We start from the raw sequence: 17530 nt of genomic DNA, 5'->3' as shown, positions 1-17530 counted from the left end.
AAGTTCAAAGCACAGACTTGTGGCTAGAAAGTGCAGGGCAAAAGATAAGGGTGGATAAGCCCCAGTTGGCACAGCTCTCTGGGATTTCAGACTGAGCTTTCCCTTGTGTTTTCCTGGCTTGGAGTTTTTTCTCCCTCTAAAAGCATAAATCACTTAAACCAAAAAATATAGTTAAATGTGCCTAAATGCTCAGCAGGCACATGAGACTCACAGGCATTTATGAGGGTCACATGTGCCAACTGAGCAAGCATTTAGTTATCTTTTTGTTCATTTAGATCAGCGGTTCCCAGTTTGCACAGCGGATCCCCTGTTTTTCAAAAGCCAATCCATGGACCCCTGCCGAGACCATATAAAACCGGTCCTGAAAGACCTACATTGGCACCCAGTATGGTTCTGTGCACAATTCAAAGTGTTGGGGCTGATCTTTAAAGCCCTAAACAGCCTTGGCCCAGTATACCTGAAAGAGCATCTCCACCCCCATTATGCAGTCCAGACACTGAGGTCCAGTTCTGAGGGTCTTCTGGCAGTTCCCTCACTGCGAGATGTGAGGTTACAGGGAAACAGTCAGAGGGCCTTCTCGGTAGTGGCGCCCAACCTGTGGAACACCCTCCCACCAGATGTCAAGGAAATAAACAACTACCTGACTTTTAGAAGACATCTGAAGGCAGCCCTGTTTAGGGAGGTTTTTAATGCTTGATGTTTTATCATGTTTCTAATACCCTTTTGGAAGCAGCCCAGATGGGTGGGATGTAAGTAAATAAATAATAATAATAATAATAATAATAATAATAATAATAATAATAATTACTACTACTTTTGAAAATGTTTATTATCTCTGTGGTAGTTTTTGTTATGTGAATGGTGCCACCATACCCCCCAATGTGTCCCAGCGCAACACTGAGGCACATGTCTTCTGGTCCGCACTCGTGTGCCAGTCATGTGACCCCAAAATGGGATGTTCTGGACAGTTGATGGTTAAACGGCCTCGGTCCAGTATATCTGAAGGAGCGTCTCCACCCCCATCGTTCTACCTGGACACTGAGGTCAAGCGCCGAGGGCCTTCTGGCGGTTCTCTCACTGCCGGAAGCCAAGTTACAGGGAACCAGGCAGAGGGCCTTCTCGGTAGTGGCACCCTCCCTGTGGAACGCCCTTCCACCAGATGTCAAAGAGAAAAACAACTACCAGACTTTTAGAAGACATCTGAAGGCAGCCCTGTTTAGGGAAGCTTTTAATGTTTAATAGGTTATTGTATTTTAGTGTTCTGTTGGAAGCTGCCCAGAGTGGCTGGGGAAGCTCAGCCAGATGGGTGGGGTATAAATAATAAAAAATTATTATTATTATTATTATTATTATTATTATTATTATTATTATTATTATTAATGTGGGGCCCCTGGGTGGGTTACGTGGACCCCCCAGGGGTCCGCACACCACCAGTTGGGAGCCACTGATTTAGATAATTGATATGATTTAGATCATTAACATTTCCTTTTTGGGGCTAACCTCTGTAAGTCAGGAAATCTCTCTAAGCCTCCTTTCTCGCTGCTTTTGTCTACACAAGCTCCTCACCTTGGCCTCTGGCCTTCTCTCTTTCTGCCCCCATAGGTTCATGTGCGCCCACTTGCCAAACCAGGTTCTGGAGAGCATCAGCCTTATCGACACGCCAGGGATCCTTTCTGGTGCCAAGCAGCGTGTGAGCCGAGGTAAGGCCATCCCGCGGTTGGCAGGATTGAGGGCAAGGATGCTCAGCTGCTCAGGCTAATCCTGCCCCACTGTGTGGGTTTCCCCCACTCTCTTCTGGTGCAACATTTATTTTGTTCCGACAAGCTGGAAGGTGTGCGGAGGAGGGCAGCCGAGATGATCAAGGGTCTGGAAACCAAGCCTTATGAGGAACGGTTGAGGGAGGTGGATGTGTTTAGCCTGGGAAAGAGGAGATGTAATAGCCATCTTCAAATATCTCAAGGGCTGCCACATGGAGGAGGGAACAAGTTTGTTTTCTCCTGCTCTGGTGGGTAGGATTCGAACCCGTGGCTTCAAAGTTACAAAAAAGGAGATTCCAGCTAAACATCAGGAAGATGTTTCTGACAGTAAGAGCTGTTCAGAAGTGGAACGGTCTCCCTCGGGAAGTTGTGGACTCTCCTTCCTTGGAGAGTTTTTTAAGCAGAGGTTGTATGGCTGTCTGTCATGGATGCTTTAGCCGAGATTCCTGCGTTGCAGGGGGTTGGACTGGATGACCCTTGGGGTCCCTTCCTGCTCTACAATTCTATTAATCAATTCAAGGATCGATCCTCTGCCTTTCATGGCGCACTGCCCTCACAGAGTTGTTTACATAAAGTAAAAAGGTAAAGGGACCCCTGACCATTAGGTCCTGTCATGGCCGACTCTGGGGTTGCGGCGCTCATCTCGCTTTACTGGCTGAGGGAGCCAGCGTACAGCTTCCGGGTCATGTGGCCAGCATGACTAAGCCACTTTTGGTGAACCAGAGCAGCGCACAGAAACGCCGTTTACCTTCCCGCCGGAGCGGTACCTATTTATCTACTTGCACTTTGACGTGATTTCGAACTGCTAGGTGGGCAGGAGCAGGGACCGAAGAACGGGAGCTCACCCTGTTGTGGGGATTCGAACCACCGACCTGCTGATCAGCAAGCCCTAGGAAAAACATAAATACATAGAAAAATTTCGAGAAATCCATCCATTTTTAAGCAGAAGTGGGGAACCTCAGGTCTGGGAGATGAATGTGGCCCTCCAATTCTCTCTGTGTGGCCCCTACTGCTCTCTCCAGGCCTCACGCCTCACCAGCCCCATTCTGCGCCTTCCTCCTGCTTGCTGGGGCTGATGGGATTTGTAGTCCAAGACTTCTGGAGGACACTAGCTAAAGAAAGGCTGTGCTAGGTTGTGCCTCTGCATGACTCTGGCCACATCCCTTGCCACGGTGTGCCTCAGTTACTCCTCTTGAGCCTGCGCCCGATACTGCAGAGCCCCATGCCGGCAGCTGTAGGTTCCTTGGCTGTGTCCCCAGTTGCAGCTGGCTGTGACAGATCCCTGGGTGTTTCCCTGGCCCCCGGCCAGACCAGCTCTGCCATGTTCCTGCCTGCAAGGTCTGGGGCTGGTAAACGTTGATTCCCGTCTCAGAGGCCGATTTCAAAGGAAACAAAAGCACGCAGCGTATTCATTTCAAAACAAAGGAAGCAGCTGGAGAAGGGAGAAGTGGAGTTAAGAGGTGGCAGGGGGGAGACTGAAGGTTGCCAGTTGCCCCCCACCCTCCCCATGGGGGGATATGGAGTCCAACAGCAATTGGAAGAGCAGGGGATTGCCTGATCTAGCTAGTTAAAAGAATTCTGGGGAATTCAAAATATTGCACACTACGGCCTTATTCACACTCCTGCTCCTGTTGCGATTGCTGGGAACAGGTCTCTGATTTATAGGCCCAGATCCAAGCGATTTTTCTTGGTCCCACTGCTTTCCCCAGGAAATCCCTCTGTTTACTGCTGAATCGGAACAAGCGTCAATCAGGTTGTGGAACGATATTTGTTCCGATTCAGCAATAAACAGTAGGTTTCCCCAGGGACAAAAAAACCCAGCAACATCCCTACAAATCGCAGACCTGTGCCCAGAAACTGTGTCAAAAGGGAAATGTGAATGAGCCCTTTTTGGTTAGAGTTGCCCTAATAAAGATATTTACCTAATACAGATTTTGTATTTTTATGGGCCAAAGCAGTGATCTTAACTGCCCCCCCCCCAGTGACTTTAAAACACATTCCACCCCCCACAAAGAATCCAGGCAACTGTAGTTTGTTAAGGATGCTGGGAACTATAGCACCACTTGGGGTAAACTACAGTTCCCGTGATTATTATTTTTTAGGGGGTGTTTTAAATGTATGGTGTGTACACAGCCTCTGACACCAGCAGTATATGCAACAGCAGAACAGGTTAAGAAGAGAAGCCTTTTTAGATTGCAAATGGAGGGTTGTTGTTTTTTTTAATGGCGTTTTATTCTGTTTTTAGATTTGGGAGGTTTTTTAAAAGTTGTCTCATTGCTCTTCCGTTATCATTGTGCAGATTTCATTCGCACTTCTTCGTGCGCCGCCCTGGAATCTTCTGAGGAAGGGCAGTTAAATAAATATTGTAAGCAAATAAAGTTTCCACTAGGCTTTATCACCACTAGAGAGGACAAGGTTTTTCCTGCTACATTTCTGCATGTCAGGCTTCTGTCAACATGAGCAGGGCCAAGGGAAGGGGACAGAGTTTACAACACAACCATAACACACACACACACACACACACACACACCCCCTGATTGTGTGAACAGAAGATGAGTGTCAAGAGATAATGTGAAGTCAGGTCCACAGAGAGTTTGCTGCTTGTGTCAAAGGACAAGATGGCATCCTCTCATGTTAGACTCGTTGGAATCAATGAATACAACTAACTTAGGTGCCTTAATTTTAATGGATCTACTCTGAGTAAAAGCGAGTTGGGATACCTGGACCATTATTCAGCATTCACAGGCCCCTCCAAGTGTCGCTATCTTCCAAAGACAGTCCCAGATTTACAGAAGCAATCCCAGTTTCTGATTCCATCCCGGAACGTCCCACTTTTCCTTAGGGCATCCCTATTTTCATTGGAGAAACATTGGCGGGTATGGAGTTATGCGACTCCCGAGCCAAACATATGTACAATCTTTAGAAGACATCTGAAGACAGCCCTGTATAGGGAAGGTTTTGTTTTGTCTTAAGTTCAAAGTTTTCTTATGTTTTTATGTATGTTAGAAGCCACTCAGAGTGGCTGGGCCATCCCAGTGAGATGGGTGGGGTATAAATAATCAAATTATTATGATTGAAGAGGACATCCCTATTTACATTGGAGAAATGTTGGAGGGTATACTTTTGTTTCTATACTTTGCTTGATATGCAACCTCCTGGTTTTTTTTTGCATTCCCAGGCAGGTGGCAAAATGATGCTGTTTATAGAGTCCACGACTGGCCCCCATATTTGGTTGATAAGCTGGATTTGTCTACAAGGCTGCTGTCAAGAAGTCCAGAGAGTGGGGGCTTTGCAGAAGGGGCAGTAGGGTACATCTCACGACCCGCTAGGCAAATTGTGTTGGCCGCACAAGCTAAACACACACACACGCAGATTACAAAATGCAAGGAAACATTTAGCAGATGTAGGAAGGAATCGGTTACAAAGGCAGCTATTGAGCGGGAACAGAATGTGCCAGAGAGACAGAGAGAGAGAGAAGATAAAGCCGTTCTAAGATGTGCTATCCTCATTCCAAGGTGTGTCGAGGGCGCTCTTGAGTTCAGATGTGAGCATGCACCAGGGGAGATGGGGAAAGGGGGAGGCCAAAAATGTCTGAAGGGTGTATGAAGGACGCACGTCACGGGAGACGTCCTAAGGAAAATGGGACGGAATCAGAAACCGGGACTGCTTCTGTAAATCCGGGACTGTCCCTGGAAAATTGGGGCACTTGGAGGGACCTGTGAATGCTGGATAAACAGTGACCCTGGAGGAGCTCCTATTTCACAGGGGGTTTTTGTTGTTGTTGGGGATGAACAGAGCTCCCTTTGCTTGCAGGCAGAATTTAGTGGGCCTTGCTCCCAGGGATGGGGCATCTAGCTCTTTTCCTACACAACTGGGGCAGACATGTTCCCCGCAAAGTCCCCCCCATGAGGACAGGGTGGGGAGAGCCCTTTCATGCATTTCCTGTGACGCTCACATTCCTGTACTGGTCTCTCCTTGGGACTTTGGCCTTCCACTGCGTGGGATGGGTCAGTTCAGGGTGGCTTTTCATTCCCGCTGAAAGGCAGGCCTCTCTCAAGCTCTCTCTCTCCCAATATTTCTTTGGTTGCCGGGGCACCCCCGGGAGAACCCTGTACAGAGATAGCACAGGTCTGCTGCATTCTTTCCACATTTTATACATGAAAGTATGTGGGGAATCTGGATAGACCCCGCCTCGGCGAACAGGGCGAAGTGGAAACTGGGAAAGGCTTTGCGCCCTGAACAAATGGCCTTGTTTATCCGGGAGCGTTAGCCAAGAATCTGCGTTCCTGTGGACGAGACACTCCTCTGACCCCTGTAGCATGGTGTGCGGTAGAGAGCTTTCTCCTACAACAGGGTGTTAGTCCGGCATCCCTGGGCAAGGCTTCTCCAACTGGTGCCCTCCAGATGGTTTGAACTACAACTCCCATCAGTCCCTGCACTAGGTGTTCTAGACTGGGGGTTCCCCAATTCCATAGCTGTCAACATTTCCCATTTCTTGCGAGGAATCCTATTCGGAATAAGGAAATTTCCCTTAAAAAAAGGAAAAAGTTGACAGCTATGCTCAGTTCCCCCCAACTCAAGACTACAGTGGTACCTCGGGTTAAGTACTTAATTCGTTCCGGAGGTCCGTACTTAACCCGAAACTGTTCTTAACCTGAAGCACCACTTTAGCTAATGGGGCCTCCTGCTGCCGCCGCGCTGCCGGAGCACGATTTCTGTTCTTATCCTGAAGCAAAGTTCTTAACCTGAAGCACTATTTCTGGCTTAGCGGAGTGTGTAACCTGAAGCGTATGTAACCTGAAGCGTATGTAACCCGAGGTACCACTGTACTTGAAAACGGCAGAGCACTTTTTGGTTTTTCTATTGCATTTCTATTGCTTCTTTCATTTATTATACTGTATTCCATTTTCTAGTCTTAGAATCTGCATTCTGTCAGATTTAAATGGTAGAGTGCAATGAAATGCAATATGGGAAACAATAGAAGCAATTAAAAAATTGCAGTTAAAATCAATGTGGAGGTGGCTGTGGACCACCTGGATGAAGCCCACTGACCACAGTCTTTGATCCTTTGCTCTAGGCTAGGTGTCGTGTTCTAGAGAGCTTCGCAACCACTGGATTTTGACGGCAAAGCTTGATCGTAGGTGGCAGCCCCTCCAACAAACCTAGGCCTCCAAGTGCATCCATCTGACCCCCCTCATTCATTCATTTTTATAGTCATTTATTTGACCCTGCTCATGAGCCAGAAAGGCTTACAATGATCGGGAATAACATAGCCCTTGCCGCTCGGGCTTGCTGTCTGAAAAGGCATGACATGAAAGGAAAGGGGATTGGGAGGGAAAGGGAAAACAAAAAAACCCCTCCAGCATTAGTTAAGAGTTCTAATGTGTCTTCTTTCTAGCAGTGAAGGGTGAAGTAAGTTTTCTACAGCAGCTGCTTCTCAGGCCAATGGATATTCTCCCGCACCCCTTGCCACGAAGCCCCCTCAATGGTGGGCAGCCCCTTGGTCAATGAATGACGCCAGAGTGTGCCGCCCTGAGTTCCACAGAGTGCTAAACTTAGAGGCACCACTGACCTGTGGCCCTCAAAGTTGTCCCAGGAGGACATACGGCCCTCTGCCCCTGCCATGGGCCATTATGACTTTGCAGGCCGAAGCCTGGGTGAGGCCTAGCTGGCACAGAAGCCTGCCTCCCTGACCGGGGGCCCCGGGAGGGACTTTTAAGAGAGTTTGTGATACAAATGGGAGCGGGAGAGAATCCTCCGCCAGTCGTGTGTCTGTGGGAAAGAGCAACCCTTGCTCCATGGCAACGGAGCGCACAGATGATTCACTTGCGAAACGCTGAGGAATGTCTCCCGCATGCCAGGGACGGAGGAGGAAGGGCACATTTCCAGGGCAGCACAAAGCGTGCACATGTGTCGATACAAAGGTAGTGGTAACTAGGAAACTGGGTGGGCCGAGCAAGCGCTGGGATTAGCCTGGCATGCAAAACAAAATGCACGGGCAGCCCTCTGTTGCAAGGCCTTCTTCCCCAGCTCCCCTCGTCCTCCGGCCGGTGTGCTGCCTCTTGGGTTTCGTTGTGTTTTTGTATTTGCAGCAGAACGAGGTGGTGGAACGGACGTTGCCGTGCAAATTGAGCAGAAATCGAAGAAGTCATAAAAATTACAAGCCATGCAATGGCAACGGCGGGCAGAAAAATCATTATAAGTGCTTCCGAATGGTCCTTTGCAGCAGCCCTTCGCCAACTTGGTGCCCTGGAGGTGCCTTGCGCTACAATTCCCAGTAGCCTTATCAGCCAGCATGCTGGGGCTGATGGGGATTGTAGTTCAAAACATCTGCAGGGCACCAGAAAGCTCCCTGCAAACAGAAAAACAGCATAGCAGACAAGAGCTCTGAGCTTCTACTTTCGTCTTCCTTCCTTATACAGTGGTGCCTCGCAAGACGAAAAGAATCCGTTCCGTGAGTCTCTTCGTCTAGCGGTTTTTTCGTCTTGCGAAGCAACCCGATTAGCGGATTAGCGGATTAGCGCTATTAGCGGTTTAGCGGCTATTAGCGGCTATTAAAGGCTTAAGGGATTAGCGGATTAGCTGCTAAAAGGCTATTAGCAGCTTAGTGCCTTAGAAAAAGGGGGTGGGGAGCGAAAAAAAATCGCAAGAATCGCAAGACATTTTCGTCTTGCGAAGCAAGCCCATAGGGAAATTCGTCCTGCGAAGCGCATTGAAAAACGGAAAACCCTTTCGTCTATCGGGTTTTCCGTCTTGCGAGGCATTCGTCTTGCGGGGCACCACCGTATATTTATTTATTTATTGCACTTCTATACCAGCTTTTTCTCTCCAAGTTGCTCAAGGTGGTGTCTCTGGTTCCTCAGTTAAGCAACAAAACAACCCTGTGAGGTAGGTTAGGCACAGAGGGAGGGAGGCCCAAGATCACCCTGTGATCTTCATGGTCGAGTGAGGACCCTGGTCTCTCCCAGGTCCGGGTCGAACACTCTAACCACTGTACCACACTGGCTCTTTTTCTGATGCATGCTAACTTTCTGCTTGCAGGGACATAATATTACCAGTATTACTGTTATTATTTTCCTACTACTATATGATTGGGACGTGGATGGGGTGAGCTCCCGTTGCTCGGTCCCTGCTCCTGCCAACCTAGCAGTTCGAAAGCACGTCAAAGTGCAAGTAGATAAATAGGTACTGCTCCAGCAGGAAGGTAAACGGCGTTTCCGTGCGCTGCTCTGGTTCGCCAGAAGCGGCTTAGTCCTGCTGGCCACATGACCCAGAAGCTGTACGCCGGCTCCCTCGGCCAGTAAAGCGAGATGAGTGCCGCAACCCCAGAGTCGGCCACGACTGGACCTAATGGTCAGGGGTCCCTTTACCTTTACTTACTATATGATAGCCCTCCACAGTAATCTGGTTCTGAAGCGGTGGCACATTCCGTTTGGCGACCTCTGTCCCAACTCATCCTCCTGAACCTGCCCAGCCAAACTTTGCACAAACATGTTATAGACAGGCCGGAACAACGCCACAAGTTCCATTTAAGAATTAAATGCTTGCTTTCTAAGGCAGCTCCACTTCAAATTTGGTTGAAGTTTGAAACGGAGCTGCCTTTCAGTGCAAACCTTTGGTTCTCAAATGGTACATGAGGTGGTCTGATAATAATAAAGAATGAGTGCTTCTGAGCATGTGTGGAGTACACCTCCCTTGCTAGTTGTTATGTACTGAGTTGAATAGGATCCAAACTGCAGCAGTCTGATTGGTCCCAGAACAATAGGATCCAAATTGCAGCAGTCTGATTGGTCCTAGAACAATAGGATTCAGAATGCAGCAGTCTGTTTGGTCCTAGAACAATGCAGCAGTATGATTGGTTGGCAGTGAATTTGTGTAAGTTTAGGATTGCCAAGCAGGGCTTGTGAGCTAGAAAGCCGCAACTTCCTTGAGCCCCAACACTCCCTCTTTTATGTTTGCTCTTGGGGAGAAAAATCCCATTGGCCAGTAACTGTCCCGACATCATTTAGTGTCTAGTGAATTGGATTCATCTAGTGAATTGGATTTATAGCCCCCCAACAATGTATGGCAGGGGTCAGCAAACTTTTTCAGCAGGGGGGTGGTCCACTGTCCCTCAGACCATGTGGTGGGTTGGACTATATTTTGGGGGGGAAATATACACATGTAAAAATACCAGGCAGGCACCAGAAATAACCAAGAGGTGCATTTTAAATAAAAGGACACATTCTACTCATGTAAAAACACGCTGATTCCCGGACCGTCCGCGGGCCGGATTGAGAAGGCGATTGGGCCGGATCCAGCCACCAGGCCTCAGTTTGCCTACCCATGATGTATGGTGTGACATTCTGCAAAGCTCAGCAAACCTCCAGCTGGGGGGGCCTCAGAAACTGCAACTCCCTAAAGCATCAAAATGCACGAGGTTCCTGGGCTGCTTGCAGCTTACAACTTACACGGGCCTAGATTTCACCGCCATAAAAACATGGGTCTCTTGTTCTCTGCCTTCAGACATGAGGAGCTGTTAGTATTTTTAAATCTTCCCCCTTAAAAAAAAAAAAAAAAACCCAATTGCGGATCAGGACAGATTTCTCCCCCATGGATGGTAAAAGCTTCTCCTTCTGTGCTATGGTTTTGCCAGCCTGGGCCTGTCCAGATCCCGCCCTGCTCCTTGGCTCCCTCTCCTGCGCACAGCCAGGGATCCATGGGATTCCTGAGCCGAGAGGAAATCCTCGCAGCGAGTCGGCACAAGCCGGAGTCAGCCGCCTGCCCTTCAAAGTGAATTACGGCTCTTTCTCGGGGTTTCGCCGCTGCCAGCCTTCGCTCAAAAGCTCCAAAAGGCAACCATCTGGCTTTGGAAACGCACCTGTGGGCTTCATAATCTTTCTAATATTCAAAGATTCCTTTTCGCCAGGCACCAAGGCGCAGGCTGTGCACGCCCTGTACACTTAAAGCACATTTAATGCGCATAAAAGGTAAAGGTACCCCTGCCCGTACGGGCCAGTCATGTCCGACTCTGGGGTTGCGCGCCCATCTCGCTTAAGAGGCCGGGGGCCAGCGCTGTCCGAAGACACTTCCGGGTCATGTGGCCAGCAGGACTAAGCCGCTTCTGGCGAACCAGAGCAGCGCACGGAAATGCCGTTTACCTACCCGCCGGAGCGGTACCTATTTATCTACTTGCACTTTTGATGTGCTTTTGAACTGCTAGGTTGGCAGGTGCTGGGACCGAGCAATGGGAGCGCACCTCGCCGCAGGGATGCAAACCGCCGACCTGACGATCGGCAAGTCCTAGGCGCTGAGGTTTTACCCACAGCGCCACCCGCGTCCCTAATGCGCATGGCTTTCCTCAAATAACCCTGGGAGCTGTAGTTTCCCCCTTGCAGAGCCGCTATTTCCAGCACCCTTATCGAACTACAGTTCCCAGGATCCTTTGGGGGAGGTCACGTGCTTGAAATGCATGGTGTGTTTGGGCAGCCAAACTATGGTAAGGCAGTCTTTGCTGCAGGTTGGGGTGCCTTCCTACTCATTCTGCTAACTGGGGGCCCTGGACATCTCCCTCTGCTGCCTTGTATCTGGTTCTCTCTGTACCACCACCATCACTAACAACAACAACAATTTATTTATATGCCTCCCATCTGACTGGGTTACCCCAGCCACTCTGGGCAGCTTCCAACAAATTAAAACACATGAAATATACTCAGAGTCAAGTGTGGATTTCATGCTTCTTTATTCAGCTCATAGTCGTGAGGAATGGAAGTTCCCCCGAAATGTCTGCTTTATATACATTATTTACACCATGGGCCCCACGTGATTGGCTAATTCCGGGATTCTCCTGTAGGCCAATCAGGTTGTGGATTCACTTCCACCTGGAGTTGGATTGGGCGGCTCCTGCGGACCAATCAGACAGCTCCATTCTGGATTCTATTGCTCTAGGACCAATCAGACTGCTGCATTCTGGATCCTATTCTAGGACCAATCAGACGGCTGCAATTTGGATCCTATTCAACTCAGTACATAACAACACAGTATCGGTGATTGCACAAACCAAAGAAAAATGCCGTGGATGAGCAGGGCTGCCGTGTTCTTTCTTATCTTTGTATAAAAATATGCAGGGTTCCCCTCCTTCTCTTTTGCACGGCAAAACAACTCTAGATGCAGCAACAGCAATAAAAGCTGGGGCGGGGGGGGGGCGGTTCACCACCACCCCCCTCTCCAGCCAACCCAGCACATTCCACACTCCCTCTTCTACTGGAAACCCTTCCCTGTTCAGTTCAGAATTTGCTTGGTATTTCTTAAGCATCTTGGTGGAGGGAAACTCCCCTTTCCCCTGCTAATTTGGCAATCTAATCCAAGCCGTTTGCTGGCCTATGCGCCAAAGTTAACTGGGTTTCCCAATCGGGGTTTGGATTTGTTCATTAGCAAAACCCAGCGAGACACGACGCCACGATGCAAAACCACGAGCTTCCAATTATAACCGATGCAAATCGATTGGTTTAACCGCACAACAGCGCTTTGTTTCATGCACAAAGTTGCACATAGGAAGCTGGCTTCTACTGAGTCAGTATTTCCTAGCATGGCTCTCCGGGATTTTAGGAAAGGGTCATTGCCAGCCTTTACCAAGAGAGGCAGTAGGTTGAACCAAAGGCCTTCTGCATGAAAAACGGATGGAAAGAGCTGGCCCATATTGAGAAGATACAGTGGTACCTCGGGGTTACAGACGCTTCAGGTTACAGACTCGGCTAACCCAGAAATAGTGCCTCAGGTTAAGAACTTTGCTTCAGTATGAGAACAGAAATCGTGCGGCCGTGCACTGTATCTTCTCAATATGGGCCAGCTCTTTCCATTGTTTCTCACTGCCCTCCATCCAGATCTTTGTTTCCAGGCTCATTGTTTCGGGAGAAGGGTAGGGGTGACCTATAGTTCCTAAGAGTCAATATTGTTAGGTGCATTTGTGCGGCACCATTCAATATCATTTGCTGTGAATCGCAGGTGAGGAAGAGTACAGTGGTACCTCGGGTTACAGACGCTTCAGGTTACAGACTCCGCTAACCCAGAAATAGTACCTCAGATTAAGAACTTTGCTTCAGGATGAGAACAGAAATCGCGCAGCGGGAGGCCCCATTAGCTAAAGTGGTACCTCAGGTTAAGAACAGTTTCAGGTTAAGAACGGACCTCCGGAACAAATTAAGTTCTTAACCCGAGGTACCACTGTATTTGCCAAGTCAAAAGCTGGTCGGTTACATGGTCTGGTCATATAATCTTACAGTGAACAATGAGAATATCATCCACAGCAGCGACACTCAATCTGGCCGCACACACCAAGAATCTTCTTGTACCGTCTCAGTTGGAGAAGACCTCAGGGATCTGGTGCTCAGTTTCTAAATACACCTGAGTTGTTGCGAATCGGACAACTTATTTGTTGCATTTATATCCTGCTTATTTCTCCAAGAAGCTAAAGGTGGCGTAGATGGTCCTCTCCCTCTCCTCATTTAACCCCCACAGGCCTGTGAAGTAAGAGAGGCTGAGAGGAAGCGACTGTCCCAAGGTCACCCCTGTGAGCTTCGTGGCCAAGTGGGAATTCGACCCGAGTTTTCCCAGGTCCTAGTCCAGCGCTCTAAGCACTGCACCACACTGGCATTTTGAAGCAGGCCTTTCCGAACTTTGGCAGCACCTCTGCTTGAAAGTAGCTATGCCGTAAGCTTCGGGGGCACCGCCCACCAGTTAATGATGCGTTGAGTGGCCCTGAAATCTCCATCTTCCATGTGTTGTTGTTGTTTAGTCGTGTCCGACTCTTCGTGACCCCCTGGACCAGAGCACGCCAGGCAATTCTGTCTTCTACTGCCTCCCGCAGTTTGGTCAGACCCATGCTGGTAGCTTCAGGAACACTATCCAACCATCTTGTCCTCTGTCGTCCCCTTCTCCTTGTGCCCTCCATCTTTCCCAACATCAGGGTCTCTTCCAGGGAGTCTTCTCTTCTCACGAGGTGGCCAAAGTATTGGAGCCTCAGCTTCAGGATCTGTCCTTCCAGTGAGCACTCAGGGCTGATTTCCTGAAGAATGGATAGGTTTGATCTTCTTGCAGTCCATGGGACTCTCAAGAGTCTCCTCCAGCACCATAATTCAAAAGCATCAATTCTTCGGCGATCAGCCTTCTTTATGGTCCAGCTCTCACTTCCATACATCACTACTGGGAAAACCATAGCCATAGCTATGGAGGAGGAGGAACCGGCAAGCCACTCCAGTATCCCTGCCAAGAAAACTCCATGGACAAAGACAACTGCCATGTACAGGAATGCAAACAGCCTCACATCTCACACCAGGAGTCATGCATGAGAATTCTTGTGCCTCTGGCAGCACTGGGTGTGTCTGTCTGCTCAGATTCCATTGAGTCAGTTACATTTTGCAGGAAAGACTTAGAAACATTTGTTTTCACACCACCTCCTCTGCTTTACTAAATAAACCAGGGAAGGGTGGAAATTCCTTCTCCAAGGAGATACATTCACTCCTTAAACACCCACTGTTCTCCTGGGCCAGATCTTCCTCTGCCAGCCACAGGCTGCTCATCAACTGGGTCTGGATCCGGCCAGAACCCTGGAGCCTGCTATCACCCAGAGGGCACGCGCTAGCATGGGCTGCCTGCCTAGAAAGTTGGCCCCTTATCACTGGTGTGCTAATAAACCAGAAGGGGAAAGGAAAGAAACCTGCAAAAAGCAGCACTTTGTAAACTCGCAATTTGCAGGCAATCTCGATATATATATATATATATATATATATATATATACACACACACACACACACACACATACATACAGTATTTTAATCTTGCTCTTGTGTGCAAGAAGGGAGAGTTTATGTAGCTTGTAAAATTCACCAGAAATGCAGTAGCTGACAAAGGCAACAAGGGCCCATTAGCCATGACTGTCAATTTCCTGTCTGGACTCCCATGCTGCAGTAGTTAATTCCTTAAATACTTGGGCAGGCCCCCCAGCCCAGTACAGCCTGGCTCTAGCTGCTCAAAGGTGAGGCAAAATGCACTCTGCACACACTCAGGGGCACTTTCACCTTTTGTTATTGTAGCGCATATTCCAGGGGGCGATGTTCAAAAAGGGACCCTTGCTCCTCTGCCAGAGCTCACACGGGCTTAAACCCTGTCCCGCCATCCTTTCCAGGCCTGCCCTGGGGGCAAACCAGGGAGTAGAGAATGGTTCCTTTCTCTTGACCTTCTGTATCTCTGTCTTGTGACACCAATCCGGAGCAGCATATTCCACTTGGGCAATGCATGCGCCATCGTTCAGGTGACCTCTGGCAACCCCTTTTCCCGCCGGTGCTTCTCTAAGATAAGGCTGCGCGGCCGGCCAACCCTGCCTCTTTTATTTAAGATCTCCCATCTTTATTATTTTTCTTTAATCGGTCAGAACAATGAGGGCTCATTGCTCAGACTTTCCTATGGAACGGCTCGGTTTCCTTTTTTGGTGCTGTGGAACAAGCCCTTCTGAACTTCGGCTGCCAAGAGGCGGGTGAGAGAGGCTGAGAGGGGTGGCTCTGATCCAACAGCTACGAAAGCTGCAGAGCTTGTTTAGATTTGGCAGAGATGGAGAAGAGGGAGGGGGCTGAGAAGGAGAGTCCGGGACAGAGGCTGGGGGGGGGGGCAGACTGCTTTTTCTGGACAGGAAGAGGGGCACCCAGGTTGCTGAGAGCAGGGGACATGAGCGAGGGGTATATAATTGTGCACAGATAGAGTTTATCTTAAAACATATCATCCTTGATTCCCCCCCATTCCCTCCCATATAATAACCCCCCTCCCCTCCCCCCCGACTTCCCACAGCTCCAATCTCTGGTTTCTCTACAACTGCTATTCTCTGCATGCTACAAAACTGTAATGATCCTTAATTTATCTGACTGGTTATTGTCAATAAAAAGTTTGTGAGCATTTATTCAAAAGGAGTCCAGTTCACTTTGTTGTTTCTTTAAGTACTTTGTAAAGGGTTCCCATTCATCTTTAAAGTCACAGTTATCCTTGTCCCGTAGCTTATGTGTCAATTTTTGCCAATTCTGCGTAGTCCATCAGTTTCTCTTGCCATAGTTCTTTAGTCAGGGTTTCCTCGTTCTTCCATCCTTGTGCTATTAAGACTCTTGCCGCCATTGTCACATACATGAAGATATTTTTCAGCTTCCTTGGCAGGTCTTTTCCTACAATCCCTAACAAAAATGCTTCAGGTTTCTTAACAAATGTTAGATGGAACATTTTCTTCAGTTCATTGTATATCATTTTTCAAAACTTCTTTAATTTCGTTACAATCCCACCACATATGGTAAAATGTCCCCTCCTTTTACTTACACTTCCAACACATATTTGAACTGGTTTTATACATTTTTCGGAAAGAAGAAGACGTTTCAACGAAAGAGGAGTGAACTTTAAAACTATTGGACTATATGGAGATGGCGAAATGGACGGCAAAAATAAGAGACCAAGAAGGCGAAATGTTTGTGGAAGCCCTTTTCTCAGGACCACCTGAGAAAATATTATAGCCCTAAGAAATTGCAGGCAGGAGTGGAGATATAAGCAAAGGAAAGGCTATAGAGATAAGTTACGTTTAAGGCAGTCGATAAAGGATGTGAACAGAAACATCGTGGAAGTAAGGATGGGAAGTCAAAATGTTAAGGGAACGTTGCGGTGAAACTGAATTGAATTTGTTAAATTGTATGAAAATCAAGCAGGACGCGGGTGGCACTGTGGGTAAAACCTCAGTGCCTAGGACTTGCCGATCGTATGGTCGGCAGTTCGAATCCCCGCGGTGGGGTGAGCTCTCGTCGTTCGGTCCCAGCTCCTGCCCACCTAGCAGCTCGAAAGCACCCCTAAGTGCAAGTAGATAAAGCTTTATAGCGGGGAGGTAAACGGCGTTTCCGTGTGCTGCGCTGGTGCTGGCTTGTCAGCTGCAGCTTCGTCACGCTGGCCACGTGACCCGGAAGTGTCTTCGGACGGTGCCGGCTCACGGCCTCTAGAGCGAGATGAGCGCGCAACCCTAGAGTCGGACACGACTGGCCCGTATGGGCAGGGGTACCTTTACCTTTATGAAAATCAAAGAAAAAAACATGGGGAGTGAGGAAAGGAAATCCAGAGAAGCTGACTGCTGGAAAATTTGGGACAGTATCCATCTTTTGCTTCATTTATGCACACTATGAGTATATTTGAAACACATTCCTGCCCTCAGAGAATTCCCCATCTCTCTCCTTCCTTGGAGGTTTTTAAGCAGAGGGTGGATGGTCATCTGTCATGGATGCTTTAGCTGAGGTTCATGCATTGCCGGGGGTTGGACTAGATGACCACAGGGGTCCCTTCCAACTCTATAATTCTATGATCTTCCTGCCACACTCGCAGCTTCTTTTGGGGCTCAGGGACTAGCTAATCACATTTATTGGAACCGAAAAACAGAGAGAAAAAAATCGGCTTTTGTTGGACAGGAAAAAGGGCATCCTGGTTGCTAGCGATAAAAACATGTTCCTTGTGAGGCATGTTTTATTTTAATTTGTTTCTGCTGCTTCTCCTCCTCTAAGTTAATTTTTGGAAGTTATTCACCTGTTCAGTCATGAACTGGCTGAGAAATGGGAGGGGAGACATAGGAGAGGAAGGCTCTGTAGTCATCTCCAACTAGAAATGGAAGAATATATCAATTGTCTGTCTCTCATTCTCTCATGTCTTAAATTCAGCTCTCTACACTTTACAGCAATCGGTAACATTTTAAAATATAAAATCCTCCTGAAATTCCATTAACTTTTCAG

The 17530-nt window shown here is 48.4% G+C and overlaps 1 protein-coding gene across 2 annotated transcripts in view; it reads left to right on the top strand.

Moving 5' to 3' along the window:
• Positions 1-17530, top strand: part of EHD2 (EH domain containing 2) — a 57927-nt gene that overhangs the window by 10696 nt on the left and 29701 nt on the right. For both annotated transcript variants that reach the window (XR_014514740.1, XM_083455465.1), the window contains exon 2: positions 1603-1700. Coding sequence is in view for 1 of the 2 variants with exons in the window: in XM_083455465.1 (XP_083311591.1) it covers positions 1603-1700 (98 nt within the window). In the remaining variant the exon portion in view is untranslated. The remainder of the gene's footprint in view (positions 1-1602; positions 1701-17530) is intronic.

Source organism: Podarcis tiliguerta (genome assembly GCF_965153285.1).
Source record: "Podarcis tiliguerta genome assembly, chromosome: 8".
Classification (NCBI taxonomy): domain Eukaryota; kingdom Metazoa; phylum Chordata; class Lepidosauria; order Squamata; family Lacertidae; genus Podarcis; species Podarcis tiliguerta.
This window is presented reverse-complemented; position numbering and strand designations above follow the sequence as displayed.